The sequence below is a fragment of the Typopeltis vanoorti genome, chromosome 1, assembly GCF_054136105.1.
Source record: "Typopeltis vanoorti isolate ZY-2024b chromosome 1, IOZ_Tvanoo_1.0, whole genome shotgun sequence".
NCBI lineage: Eukaryota > Metazoa > Arthropoda > Arachnida > Uropygi > Thelyphonidae > Typopeltis > Typopeltis vanoorti.
In genome coordinates this window covers 169,653,369-169,669,243 of record NC_143549.1, presented here as the reverse complement: position 1 = coordinate 169,669,243, position 15,875 = coordinate 169,653,369, and the positions used below count along the sequence as shown (strand labels likewise).

The 15,875-nt window shown below is 35.8% G+C and overlaps 1 protein-coding gene across 1 annotated transcript in view; it reads right to left on the bottom strand.

The window, feature by feature from the left end:
* The window catches only part of tst (superkiller complex helicase subunit twister), a 362,155-nt gene that overhangs the window by 293,295 nt on the left and 52,985 nt on the right, over positions 1-15,875 (bottom strand). The window contains exon 3 of the mRNA XM_090399997.1: positions 3,940-4,046. Coding sequence (XP_090256123.1) covers positions 3,940-4,046 — 107 coding nt within the window. The remainder of the gene's footprint in view (positions 1-3,939; positions 4,047-15,875) is intronic.

Here is a 15,875-nt window from a genome sequence, read left to right as displayed (position 1 = left end):
CTACATGTAATTCAGACCACAATCTTGTGCTGGTCGCTTCTTCCATGAAACACAATCACGCTCTCCCACGCATCGTATGTCATTATACAAGAAAGCCAAGTGGGAAAATCCATGCAATTACTTGGCATTTTCTTGGATGGATTACTGCTTTCAGCCATCTGACCCAAATATACGTGCTGAACGTATCACAAAAAGAATTCTTATCAACAAGGGAACATTCATTCCCCTTCCACCCTAAGTTCCTGTCTCATAACTAAGTGTTGGTTCTCCCACTGGTGTGCCAAAAAACTGTATAAGAGAAGAATAGAGTATACTATAACTGGGCTTGCATTCAAAATTCCATCCACCTATACTAAAGCACTAAAGCCCTGGAATTGCAAGAAAACTGTCAACATGTAAAAAAAAAAACTGACTGTAAGAGAGCTAAAAGCAGGAAAATTTGCATCCTGTCCACATAGCAGCCATGCATTCTGGTCTCTAGCCAAAGCCATTGGTTGTAACGTCTGCCTAACACTGCTCCTACCACTGTTGTGTCTTGATGTCTCTGTTGTATCATCACCCACAGAAAAAGGCCAATCTTCTGGCTTCCTACTTCTCCTCCAATTGTTGTCCAGCTGATTTTGGACAAAGTCCCTCAACCAACCCCCACACACACATTCTTCCCACTCAATACCAAGTGTGTCCTTTCATCAAAAAGAGATCAGGACAATTTTGCTCAAATTGGATACCAACTAGTCTCCTAACCCTGATAACATTCCTCCAATTGTCCTAAAGGTCTGTGCTCAAGAATTGACTCCCATTCTGTGTTGTCTTTTTATACTCTTTTATATTGGTAAAATCTGTATCCTCAAAACTACTGTCCAATTTCTCTTACTACAGTTCTTTCCAAAGTAATGGAAAGAGCTATTAACACTCAACTGCTATGCTATTTTAAAAATTCTCAGCTAATAAATGACTGCCAATATGGTTTCGGTCACTGTCAATCAACAGGTGATCCACTCACTTATGTCATACATATCTGGACAAATACCATGGAAAAGTTTGGGTCCCAAATGGGTGCCCTTGATAACTCTAAGGCTTTTGACTGGGTCTGGACAGAGGTCTGACAAATAAACTCCCATCATCTGGTCTGCACCCTGACTTCTGCTAAGAAGGGCATATGTGGAACTACAGGACAGGTAACTGTGACAAGCTTAGGATGCAATTTAAAGTAGCACATGCTTTAAATTGCATCCTGAATCAATGAATAGCACCATTAAGGAAAAAAAGAGAAAAAAAAGTTGTAAAAGGTATCTAAGGATTCAAAGCTCACAAGTAGTTTTAGGAACAGGCAAGAAAGATGACAGGTATGATATGGAAAGCAAAATCAGATTATGAGAAAAATTAGCCAAATGGGCAAAAAGAAATCCAAAGGAATTCTTTCACTATGTAACAAGTAACAGAAAGAATAACTAAGGAAATACACTTTTAACTAGTGCTGATGACAGTGAGGTGGTGAAAAAACAGACAAAATATCTGTGTTACTGAGTGATCAATTTGCACAGGTGAAAATATTGCAATCATAGATGTGACAAGAACTGATGTGGGAACAGAAAGTTATGAATTGGAAGTACTTAAAAGATAATGGGAGAGTCTCCAATATCCCAAGTATCTCCAATTTATCACTATCTATTCATCATCTTGTGTATACAGCTATGAGATTAGATGGGATATTAGACCTTGCATAATTTTGCATGTTATATGCAAAGAAATTGGCAATACCTCTGACTAAGTTTTTTAATGTAAGTCTTAGCTGTGGTAAAGTCCCAAGACAAAACAGTTCTGTTGCACAACGAAGTCCTGAGACTGTGACAGCAAATATATTATAGACCAATCAGTATGCTAGGAGTGGTGATAAAGGTACTGGTCAAAGACAGAATTCAAGAATGAGTTTACTCATAAGAACATGATAGCCATGGGAGAAGCATGGCTTGGTGAAAAGTAGGTCATGCCTTAGTGATTCACAAACTTTTTATAATAGAGTGACAGTTGAGATGGATAAAGTGGATAGCTACACAATGATACTGCTGGATTTTGCAAAGGCATCTGACAGGCTCTTCTTTCCAGAAGAACTGGGAAAGTGTGATGTTTACACAATTAGTGTTACTGAGACAAGAAAGACTAAAACAGGTGAGATCCTAATAAATACACAAGATAGGATGTTATATTTAGGCAATAATGATCAAGGAATGAAAGGAGAAGTAACAACATTTAATACTAAACATGAAAATAAACTTCTTGACTGGCAAGCAATTCAAGTAGAGTTATGCAGTCATATTTCAAAATGAGAAAATAGACAATGAACTTATGTGTGATTGTGGGCCCAAGGTTCTAATAAGTAAGAAGTAGATGACTTCTCCACTGCTTCCACCTTAGTATCACCACCTCTGGGTCTTGCTCCCACTGATGAGACCTCAATAAAGGTCGAAACCGGTCTAGGTAGTGGCCCTTCCCTTAATGCATAGCATTATACATGTCTGCAAGGAGATGTGCTTCATTATAGGAGATACTAAGACAAGTTGTGATGAGAGCTTGGTCCACCTTTACCACGAGTTGCCTCAGTCCTGAAGATACTCCAGGTGCAAACTTTGTTTGCTTACACTTGGATAAAGGATTAAACTAAATTTATTATAATCCAAAATCAAAATTTTTCAAGTCATTAGAATTATTGACCGAAATATTAGAAGTGACAATATTGGAGTGATGATGAGTAATAGACTAATTTAGAGGAAAATTGTTGATAGGAGATTAGTAATACTGTACCTGTGTAAACTTAATCATGTAGTACTGTCACAGTATCCTATACACATCTTGTTTATCAGGAAATTGATGATGATTGACAAATATAGATGGATAGGAAACAAGTGATATTTATATGAGGATGACTGATGGACAGATACCAAAGCGTAACATGTGGAGAAGTAAAATCCAGGAGAAAGCAGGTCACTAGCAACGTGCTGCAAGGATCTGTGCTTAGACCATTATTGTTTAATTTGTACATAAATGATATAGGAAATAATTCAAAGGGAAGTATTCAGTTGATCAACAACTGAATACTTCCCTTTGAATTATTTCTTATATTATTGATGTAAAAAATAAACAGTAATGTATAAGCTCATGCAAAACTTGGCAGCGCAATAATTAATCACAGCAATGCAGAAAGCTGGCATGATTTACATAGGCTCACAGTATGGACAAAAGGTGAGAGAGTCAATTTAATGTGGAAAAGTGTATAAGTTATGCATTTGTGATGAAAAGATTATAAGTTTTGTATGGTAGTAATGGGAATGTATTCAGTGAAACTAATGAGGTTAGAGATTTGGGGATTTTGGTAATAGGAAAGTGAAATACAAAAGACACGCAAATAGACATAAGTTATCATGTGATCTTATTTATATAAAGTTTGATGGTCCGAATACACACAAGTCCGGTCACTTGGTTTTCTCATGTATCAACTAGCTTCTACAGTTTGCAGAACTGTATAAGCTAGTTGATACATGAGATATGACAAACATTTACGTTTCTAAGGGTTTTATAGGATTCGTGAAAATTTTTCAGTACTTGGCTAGTGAGCAAAACAAGGGTCATCCCAGAAAACTGTAAGAGCAGTAGGAGCAGATTTTTTGCTTGGAGAGTGATAAATGGGACCAGTTGCAAGAGTCTGCTATAAGTGTCTGATTAATGAATGGGTACAAGGAAATGTATACACAGGAATTGTGTGGATAGGGTGAGATAACCCCCCCCCCATGATAGGTCTTCAGACTCCATAAAGATTCACCTGCAATAATAATAATCTTTGTTCCAGTTTTTATATTTATCAATATTCTTATGATAAAATTATACAATTCACAGTAATTTTCTAAAACTCAAAACATTATAGCCTACACAAATAATACCTACTTTTGTACTTTCTCCAAATCAAATATAGGAAGCTTCTCAGGGTGATTGAGATATTCTTCTAATTCATCTGACAAATGTGGCAAAACTGGTGGGAGGCCAAATGGTAACTGAAATTGTTATTATATGCAGATTGTTAATTTTATATTAGTTATATTTTATATATTTTTAATTTATTTTATATTAGTTAACATTATATGCAGTTGCTTCACTTATTTGGACCACCTTGTTGCTTTTTCGGGACAGTGGCTGTAGATGGTGCACATGTAGTGAGTTGCATTGAGGGTGTTGCTGTCAGTCAGCATCAGGATACAGAGTTTTTTTGTTTTGTTTTTTATTATCCCATGGTATTATTACACCAGATCATAGAGGTCAAGTTCGTGTATTTTATACAGCACCTTTTCTGGGTTGTTATAGAGTTCACATTTGGAAATATTCATACAGTTTAGCAAATGCATTGGTGATGCTTCCTCGATGTTACAGATTTGGCAGATGGGGAAGACTTTTATGCCATTGCTAAACTTGATTGGTCTTGAGGAGAAAGATCATAGTAGTGGTACTGCGATTAAACTTGGAGTTGATGGAAGCTCCTGGATTTTCTGCTGAGTACCAGTGGTGAGAACAATTCATAAAAAGAACAATTCTTCATGTCCTGAAGAATTGTTCTTTTTATGTTTTCTTTTTGGGTGGTCTTAAAAAGATCGAAATCTGTAGTATCACTTGATGTTGCGGCCATTTTTGCTACTTCATATGCAGTTTCGTTTCCCTTTAATCCCACATGGGATGGGATCCGTTGGAAGATTATTTTAGAATCCTTCTGTAGTTTATGTTTTTTGCTATGTCTCTAAGTATTTCTTGATGGCTAGTGTAGCAGTTCTTAATAGCTTGAAGGGCTGCTAAGGAATCTGTGACAAATATAAACTCCTTCAGGTTTTGTTTGCCGAAATATTGCAGTGCTGTGTTAATGGCTATTTATTCTGCATAGAATGAGTTGCATCCAATACTGTTAGTTGTTTTTAGTTCTATATTATGAGAGCCATTGATCAGTACGCCACTCCCAGAATTGTCATTTGGATTTTGGGAGCCATCTGTGTAGATCTTTATTGAGTCAGGTCCATATTCCATCATTTTTGAAAGGGCTAATGATCTCAAGATTTCAGGATTTTCTAGGCTTTTTTCTCATGTTTCCCTATTTCAGAGTTGATAACTATATTTTTCCTGTCTTGATTTGGAGGAAATGCTGGGTAGTCGGCTATTTTACTTGGACAATCCAAGGGAATTGGATTTTCTATGATTTCATGCATTGTTGATTTTTTCTTTATTCTGTTTGTTGGTTTGACTTGTTCTATGATGTGCAAGGTTGGCTCTTTTTTCTACAAATTTGGTGATATTTTCTTGCCACCTAATTTTTAAAGGAACAAGGTTGGATTCGAATTCTGCTATTTCTCCAGAAGTTGTATTCCTTAGTCCACATATGATTTTAGCTGCATTTTTCTGAATTTTTATAAGCTTGTCTAAACTGGTTTCTGATGTTTGCATCCAGATTGGCGAAGCATATTCCATCGTGGGACGGATAATAGAGGTATACGTGACTTTTAAGGTTTTAGCATCAGCTCCCCACTCTTCACCTGAGATACTTTTCATGATATTTCATGATTTTGACAGTGTAACGATTCTACTTACAGTGACTGCTAGGTAGTGTACTTTTGTTTAAAACAGGTGGTGAGTTCATTTTTTAGTAAAAAGTGTAACAAACAGTGTAGCGATTTATTTATTTACTAGGTAGCTCCACCCCCTGGAGCCTACGGCACCCACCTCTGTGTTCTGGACTGGTAGGCTGGTTCTCCTTGAATTCTGATGACTCGAATTTCGAAGACTCGACACTCAGGGTAGCCCCTGAGTGTCGAGTCTTCAAAGGGGGGGGGGGGGGTTCTGCCGCCTACACTGCCCAACCCCAGAGTTCTCCTTGAATTCTGATGACTCGAATTTTGAAAACTCGAAAGGGGGTTCCGCCCTCTGACACCTACAGCACCCCCCCCCCAACCGCATTCCGGACTGGTAGGTCGGTTCTCCTTGAATTCTGATGACTCGAATTTTGAAGACTCGACACTCAGGGTAGCCCCTGAGTTTCAAAAGGTTTCAAATAACTTGACAAAAAATGTGACACAAAAACGTTACATAAAAAGGCTTATTTTATATATATATAGGGTAGATTGTATTTATAAGGCCCCTTGTCAAGATGCCAAGGAAAAATCTAATGTTAGGAGATAAAATCACCTTACCTGACAAAATAAAAAGCCAACCACCTAACACCAGTCATTGTCAGCTGGCAGAGATAACCAGTGTTCCAAAATCTACAACTGCACATTTGTTAGGCCAGCAGGACAAACTGGGAAAAGAATGAGCATCACACAATGGAAAACAGGGAAAATCCCAAAACGGAAGCAAGAAGGCAATGATCCAAACGTCATGAGGAGACTCTCAATCAATGGTCTCTATTGTAACTGGACGAGGTGTGCCTGTTAATGGACAAATGTTAAAAACAAAATCAGAAGAGTTAGCTAGAAAGCTGGGCCATGTGAGCTTTAGAATAGTTGGTTATCACGATAGAAAATGAGACATGACTGTAGCTCCGTATGCCTTCTCATGCTGATACTGTGAGTGCTGAACAATTGAAACTACCCGAATTGCAGCAGAAGTTTGGTCCTGATGAATCTATTATGCTGACGAAACTGGCAAGTTTTTTGTGCCCCACCAGATAGTTCCCTGAACTATAAACCTGCAGCACTGCCAGGGTTCAAAAAAAAAAAAAAAAAAAACGATGGATCACATTACTGTGTTATGTACTGTAACATGTCAGGAAGTGACAAATGGAAGCTGTTGGTTATTGGAAAAAGCACCAAGCCCAGATGCTTTAAAGGGCTTAGAATGGACAGTTTGCCACTTTCATATTATGCCAACAAGAATGCATGGATGACTTCTGCTATTTTTCAGGAATGGCTAATGAGTTTGGATGCAGAATTGCAACAAAATTCAAGAAACATTCTTCTGGTTCTGGACAACTGTGCAGCACACTTTCAATTAGATTGTATTAATAACATTCAACCTGAAAATCTATTGACGTCATCTTCAATGGCGAAAGAAATCAGCACAAAGGTTACCATTTTATAAACAATACAACGTGTTGCAGATAGTTGGCAAGAAGAAGCAAAACAATTCAAAACAGATTTGCTCATTGTGGTTTTAAAAATTCAGACCAGGAAATGCAAGATATGACTGATAATGAAAATGAAATCATTTTGCAATTGCAACACGTCAGAAACTATGAAGAGTTTTTATGAACTGACAATAGCTTTCAATGTTACAATGAAATTGAAGACTATAAGAATGCAATTATTGAACAAATTGTAACAAAACACCTAAAGACCCCAAAAGACATGGAAAGTAATAAGGATGACATACCTGAACATGAGCGAGTGACTATCCAGGAACTCAGAAAATTTATTGATGAATTATGACACTACTTTATGCAAGAAGGCAATGAAGGCAGTCCCTTTATCTGAATTAGATACCTGTGCTGATTTTGTTCAGCTGCAGTCTAGAAAGGGAACACATCAGGATACACTCCATAAATTTCTCCAACGTATAATTAATCTCTTTAGGAATACTGGCACGTATGTGTACATTTAGTTTTTTAAATAAAACATGGTTAACAAAGTTATACTGAAAGTTGTCTATTTTTAAACATTTTTAACTTTTTGTGATATTTTAGCTTTATCCATAAAATTTTGCATAACAGGGGCAGCCGCTAAATTTGGACAAAGTGTTCTAGTCCCAATTAACCAGAATCCACTGTATATACACACACAGACAGATAAACAGCAATCTAATCCCTCAGTTAACTATATTGATTCCTGGATGGTATGGATCGAATGCATAGTGCTGACTACTACATCCATGTATTTGATATTTTAAAAAAAGAAAGAATAATAAAAAAAATTTTAAAAAATTGCCATTAAACATCCAATAAGCATATTAAAATGCATCCATTATTCTTTTACATATTAGGCTCGATGGGACCTAATACATAAAAGAATGATTATAATTCTAATTTACAAACCTTAAGAATGATTTTAAATATAGTTTTTAAACTCTTAGAATAATTATAAACCTAATTTTGGTAATGACAGGAGAGTTACTCCTAACCTCACAATTTGCTATGTCTGACACCACCAGACATGTTCTCTAACTTGTTTGACAGGACAAGAAGAAGATCCTACTACTAGTATATGAGACTAGAGTTAACTCATCTGTAGCCGTTAAACTCTTAGAAAAGTTCCTTGTATCCTATCCAGATTCTGACCTCATCATTATTGACTGTGCCAAAGAGAAGCTGTTAAAATCAATCAAAATTCCAAAATTCAGTTACTATCACTCTGGTTTTCATGTTAAATGTTATAAACATATCAGACTATTAGTATTATAAGTAGAGCCAAACCTGGGTATTTTGCTGCTTGAATTATCTCAAATGCTGTATAAGACAATCAATTAAAAGCATCCATGCCTTTTAAAAGTGATTCTTATGTTCCTGTCATCTAGAAAACCAGCAATGGTTAAAAATCATGCATTTTTTAATTTTGCAATTTTTTTCTTTTTTGAAAATGTTCGTGTTTTAAATTTTAAGATAAGCCATAACTACTATACAAGGAAAAAGTCTGAAAAGTTCTCGGACTTGACCATAGATGGCAACACTATCAGCACGAATTTCTTTTTCTAAGTTGGTATATCTCTCATAAGCATCCATGTGAAATTGCAAGTCATTTTATCAAGTAGTTTGTTTTATACAGCTGTCTGAAGCAAAAGTGTTTTCTATATCCCTTGCAATGGATAAAATTGAGTTATAAAATTCTTTTTAAAAGAAAGTTTAACGCCAAAAGAAATTCAATCAAAGTTCATAAAAGTTTATGAGCACAGAGAAACTCTTCTCCTTCGTTTTCGACGTACCAGACTGACGATGATCCATGTGAAGGATATCCAAAAAGTGTAACAACACCAGAAATCACTGATCAAGTGCACGATATGGTATTGGATGATCGGCGAGTCAAAGTGCGTGAAATTGCACTTTGGCTTGCCATCATATTTTGCATGAAGAATTCAAAATGAAAAAGCTTTGCGCAAGATGGGTGGCACACTTGCTTACAGCAGATCGAAAAGCACTCACATGAAAATCTCTGAACAGTGCTTGGAGCATTGTAACAAGAATAACGCTGATTTTGTGTGTCGATTTATTACTATGGATGAGACCTGGATTCACCATTACACATCAGAATCCAAAGAGCAGTCAAAACAGTGGACAGAAGCCAGTTGTTCAGTGCCAAAGGAGACAAAGTCGGTTCCATCAGCAGGAAAGGTCATGCCATTGGTGTTTTGGAATGCTAAAAGGCATTTTGTTTATTAATTATCTTGAAAATTGTAAAACAATAACCGGGGAATATTATTCCAATCTTTTAATCAGATCAGAAGAAAAAATTCATGAGAAATACCCAGTTTACAGAAGAAAAAAAATCACCTTTCATCAGGACAATGCACCTGCCCACAAAGGTGTTTTGGCAATGGGAAAATTAAGGGATCTGCACTGTGAATTGTTAGAACGTTCACCCTATTCCCCCAGATTTGGCTCCCTCCGACTTCTATCTCTTCCCAAAACTTTTTTCTTCGAATCAAGAGGTGATTGCAGCTGTAGAGGGGTATTTTGCAGATCTTACTGAGAACCACTACGGCGATGGGATAATGGGTGATTAAGTTGGAAAATAAAAATAATTTTGAAATTATAAATTTGTTTTTTTATTGTTAGGCAGAGAACTTTTCAGACCACCCTCATATGTTAACCGTTAACAGTCTCTTTCTCTCATACACATTATACACACTTGCATGCACATAAAGAAATACTTATGTCAGCAATGAAGCATCTGCTTAATCCCTCTGTTTACAAATTCTTTATGATAAAACTATTTTTTTTTAATTAGTGGGTTTACTTAGGAATGATTATATTGAAGTTATAATAAAAGATTATTAATTATAAAAGATGGTGAGTTAGCCGATCTCATACGGAGGTAGCAGGGTTTTTTCTCCCGGAAACTCGGGTTTTTCATCCCGCATACATACAAATCGGCCCTTCAGAACACACGCAATTTACAGACAAAAATGACTAGTTGCGGTGGTGTTGGAGGTGGGCGGTAGATGGCGTTGATTCGTAGTAGAGGTAAGGTGTAGAGACAGTTGAAGATGTCCTCCCGCGATGAGTCTTCGGACTCCTTGGAGGTATCAGGAATAATAATAATAATAATTATTATAACTTTATAATAAAGGATTATTCCATATGAAAATATCAAATTAAAAATAAAGTTGAAACTGCATAATTTTGTATTTTGATGAAAGTGAGTTATTTAGATAATGTAACCATTAAATGGAAGAATTTTTAAAAACTTTTTTCTTAGCATCCTATTCATTATTGTGGCAAGTTTTATTCCCCAACTCCAGGGTTTTTACAATTTTGAAGGGTTTTAAAATTAATCTGATTTTATTTAAATTATCATTTTCTTTTAAATATACCACAAGTGAATGCAGTGTATATTGACCTGATGAAATGATTACACTTCATTTTGCATGACAAAGATGTAGTTTTCTGAAAAAATCTCTAAAACTATGCTTTCAGAAAAAGTAATGTCGTCATTTTTTAATTTTTTAAAATGAAATGACACTTTATCAACTTTTCCTTGAAATAAACCAAAAAAATCCTCCAGAGTGACAGGTCAGTTAACAACACTGGTCACATTTTAGTCAACATCTAATCCTCATCACAAATTTCTCTATTATGTTAACCGAACATTCCTGGCAATGTGAAAGCACACAAATTTCTTAGAGTCATCACAAACAATCATGTCAATAAGATTTGTAGGACACTTTACAATTGATAGCTGCCAACATTAGTTTCACATTCTGATGTATTGAGCACACAGAGATACAGTGAATACAATAAATTAAAGATGCCAAGAAATTATATTCTTGGTTTAATCCTTTATCCAAGTGTAAGCAAACAAAGTTTGCACCTGAAGTATTTTCAGGACTGGGCAACTCATATATAGAAGTTAATGACTTCACATTACTTGCCTTAATATCCCATAATGCTATGCATTATGAGAGGCCACCCAGACTGGTTTTGACATTTACTGAGGTCTAATCAGTGGGAGCCATACTCAGAGATGATACCAAGATTGAAGTAATGCAGAAGTCACATTTTCATATATGAGTAGCCAAAAGGTGTCGCAACTTCTTATACTCTGGATTAAAAATGGCAGTTGGAAGTTTTTGCACTTAGTTATACTATAAATTAATGATGCCAAGAAATTATATTCTTGGTTTAATCCTTTATCCAAGTATAAGCAAACAAAGTTTGCACCTGAAGTATATGGACTGGGCAACTCGTATATAGAAGCTAATGACTTCACATTATTTGCCCTATTATGTGAAGTCATTAGCTTCTATATACGAGTAGCTACTCATATATGAAAATATGACTTTTGGCTACTCACATATGAAAATGAACTCTGGAGAGACCGAAGGTTAATAGCTGAATTATATATGAACCAGACGGCCATAATAAAGACAAAAGTAGGAAAAACTAAAATAAAAAATGTGTAATTGGCAGAGGTGTAAGACAGGGATGCTGCCTGTCACCGACGCTCTTCAATATATTTGCAGAAGAAATGATAAAAGAAGCATTTTATGAAGAGGAAAGAGGAGTCACTATTGGAGGAAGAACAATACAAAATATTAGATTGGCAGATGATCACGCAATATTAGCTAATACCGAAGATGAACTACAGCACCTAATGCAAAAATTTGAAAATATATGCAAGAAATATGGTATGAAAATTAACGCAAAGAAAACAAAAGTGACGAGTCTCCAGGAAACCAGGAAGTATCAAGGTGATGATGAATGGAGAAAGTGTAGAGCAAGTGAGACAATACAAATACCTTGGTAGTATAATACAAGAAAATGGAAAATGTGACATGGAAATAAAAGAAAGAATTAACAAAGGAAAATATGCCTTTTATAGCAAGAAAAATTTGTTTATTAATAAAATGGATAAAAATCTAAAGAAAAGGCTTATTAAGTGCTATATTTGGAGTATGACCTTATATGGGTCAGAAACATGGGCAATTAGGAAGAAAGAAGCTAAAATTGGAGGCATTTGAAATGTGGTTATGGAGAAGAATGGAGAAAACAAAGTGGACTGAAAAAATCACCAATGAAGAAGTATTACAAAGAGTTGAAGAAGAAAGGAATTTACTAAAGACCATAAGAAGAAGAAAGCATAACTGGATAGGACATGTATTAAGAGGAGACAGCCTACTGAAAAGAATGATAGAAGGGAAAATTGAAGGAAAGCGACCAAGAGGAAGAAGATGACTAATGATGCTTGATGATATAATGGGAACAAGAAGATATCAGGAAATGAAGGAGGAAGCAAGAGACAGAGGAAATTGGGGGAAGAGAATCTGCTGAGTTATACCATTGGACCTGTCAAGAGACAGAACACTAATGATGAAGATGATATGAAAATATGACTTCTGCATTACTTCAACCTAGGTATCACCTCTGGGCTGGCTCCCACTAATAAGACTTCAATAAAGGTCAAAACCAGTCTGTGTGGTGACCCCTCCAATAATACATAGCATTATACATTATTATTATTATTATTCAGGCCTCCATGGAGTCAAAAGACTCATCGTGGGAGGTCCTTTCTAAGAAACACAAGTCTATCAAGACTCATCAAGGGAGGTCCCTCCTAGGAAACACAGGCTATTATACTACTCCTTAAATGCATTGACCATTCTCGCTCTCACCACTCCATCAGGCAATGCATTCCATGGTTCAACCACCCTCCATGGAAAGAAACCACTCCTCACCCTCCTTCTCACAGTTTCCTTTCATAACTTCCAGGGATGGCCCCTTGTCATGACTCCTTCCTGCTGTTCAACCAAGCGAAAGAACTCCCCAGTGTCAACCCTGTAACCACCTTTCAACAGTTTAAAAGTCTCAATCATAACACCACTCTTTCTATCCACCAAACTATGCAGTCCACACTCCCTCAGTCGATCCTCATAACTAACATTGTACAGTCCTGACACCATCTTTGTTATCTGCCTTTTGTACCCTTTCCACAGTTAATTTATCCCCTTCAAATCCTGGGGACCAGATCTGAGAACAATAGTCTAAGTGTGGTCTGATCAGAGTCTTAAACAACGTAACACAGAGGATTGCAGCAATCCTCTGTGTTACCTTCACTACCTTTGCAATATGTTCCCTAAATTTCAGGTTTCTATCAATCATCAAACCCAGGATACATGTCCATAAGGATATGTGCTTTGCATTATGGGATAATAAAGCAAGTAATGTGAAGTCATTACCTTCTATATACGAGTTACCCAGTCCTGAAATTACTTCCGGCACAAACTTTGTTTGCTTAAGCTGGGATAAAGGATTAAACCAAGAATATAATTTCTTGGCATCTGTAATTTGTAGTATAACCAAAGCAGAAAAACTTCCTACATAGAGTGAATACCATTAGCACCAGACAGTGGTATTCACTAACGAACAGTTCTTTTGTCTCAACATGGCAAATTTGGAAAACCTATCCTCATATCTTGGGTAGGCTTCCTAGAACTTCAACAAACTGAAGAGTACTAAATTTTTTTGCTCCTTTAATTCTCCACTTGGATATCTTACATTGAGAATCTTTGGCACCAGTCATAACTATTTACTTCATCACTCAAAGAACTCAATCACATTCATAATTATATCATCACCCAGCCTATTTCCACTTTTTCTGCTCTCAACACTTGGTAGTATCCATGTTTCTTTTCCATATTTTTTTATGAAAAGTATGAAACTACATTTCTACTTTACATCAAATTAACTGGCTTTCAAGAATTTCTCTTTTAATTTTTGTATTTATTTATTCAAGATAATCTGATTGAAGACAAAAAGGAGTTGGGCTTTCTTCATCATAGACACCAGAATCATCAGAAACATAGAAACCAGTTTCTTATTTCCTTATGACCTTTTTGATATTTTTTAAACTTTTGGTTTTTTTTTTTTTTTGGAAAAATTGTAAGCAAAAAAGGAGATTCATCCATGCCTGAAAGCATACTCTGGTTCAAAAACTGTGTTGTAATGTGTCTCTTCTAATTCAACAGGTTTACATTTTCAAAACAGCAATACTATACATTAGGGTGATCAGACGTCCCTTTTTTAACAGGATTGTCCCCTTTTTTAGACTCTGGTCCCATTGTCCTGACAAAACCTTAACGGGATGCTAATTGCTCCTTTTTTTACTTTAAATCCATTTTGTCCCTTTTTTGGAATTGTGACTTCAATCGTGGCATGACTTCAATCTTGTATTTGCAGGCGTAGACTTCTGTGGCTAATTGGTTCAAAAGATATATTTCGGTGATTACACCACATTTTTTTTATTATTCAGTTATACAAAATATCGAAACAATAGTTCCCGACACGTTTCGTAAATCGTAAGATTTACATCTTCAGGTGGTAAATAGTATAACTTAAAGTTTAAACAAGAGAATTAATAAACACAAATCATAACCGTCTGGCTATTCATAAACTCAAATAACAGAATGCAGATATAAAACGTTATTGACGTTGAACAATACTGGACAATGTCACCTTTTCTTGTTCTCGTTCATACAGTCAGAGCTCAGATTGAGGTAGATTTTTTATTAGAGCTGACCACACTTGATGGAGAATTAAACCTCGATTTTTATTGCATTGGGTTGGGTTTTTCAGCATATTAGCAGTTTCTTTCAATTTTCTTATATAACTGCTGTTTTCTATGTATGACATCGTCATTTTTTTCCAGAGTAGATCATGTCCAGTGGAAGTGGTATGGAAAGCAAGAATCCGTTTTTTGTTCTCTTTTGTATTGTACATCTTTTTGGTGTTCAGCCATGCGTATTTCTCCAGATCTTCCTGTCTGTCCTATGTAGCAAATCTCACAAGAGCAATGGATTTTGTAGACTCCTGGTTTTTTAAGAGGATGACGAGGTGGTTTTGGTGGATGTAGGAATCTTGAGATTTTTTCCATAGGAAGGAAGGCTACTTTTATGTTGTGTTTGTTCATTAATTTGGCTAGCTTATCTGTAACATTTTTGATATAAGGAAGCGAGATTGCGTTTTTGTAATCCTGTTTTATTGTGTTGTTAGTTGGAGGCATTTTAAGCATTCTCTTGATGGTTTTTGTTTCATACCCATTCTGTTGGAGGATTTGTGTTAAGTATTTTAGTTCTTCATTACATCTTTCTTGTGTGCTGGAGATATTGTATGCTCTGTCTCAGAGAGTTTTAATTAAGCTTATTTTTTGTGAAGGATGGTGGTGTGAGATTGCATTTAGAAATCTTCCAGTGTTTGTAGGCTTCCTAATATACTGAGAAGGAGAGTTTACTTTCTTCATTAATTTCTAATAGAATATCCAGAAAAGGAAGTTTTCTATTTTTTTCTTGTTCTAAAGTGAATTTTATGGTGCTGTGCAAATTGTTGAGATAATCTTTGAAATTGATAAATTCACCTGTTGTTCCATTGAACATGATGAAAATATCATCCACATAGCGTAGCCATATTTTTGGTTTTTTATGGTAATTCTTAAGAGCTTTGTTTTCAAATTTTTCCATAAATAGGTTTGCTAATACCAGTGATAATGATGAACCCATGGCCAGTCCTTCTTTTTGTTCCCAGATTCTGTCTTGATAGGTGAAAAAAAGTATTGTTTATACAATGTTTAAAGAGATTTAAGATTTAAGATGTCTGGAGGGAAGAGGTCTTCCAGGAGATTTAAAATTTCTTGTCTCGGGATGTTTGT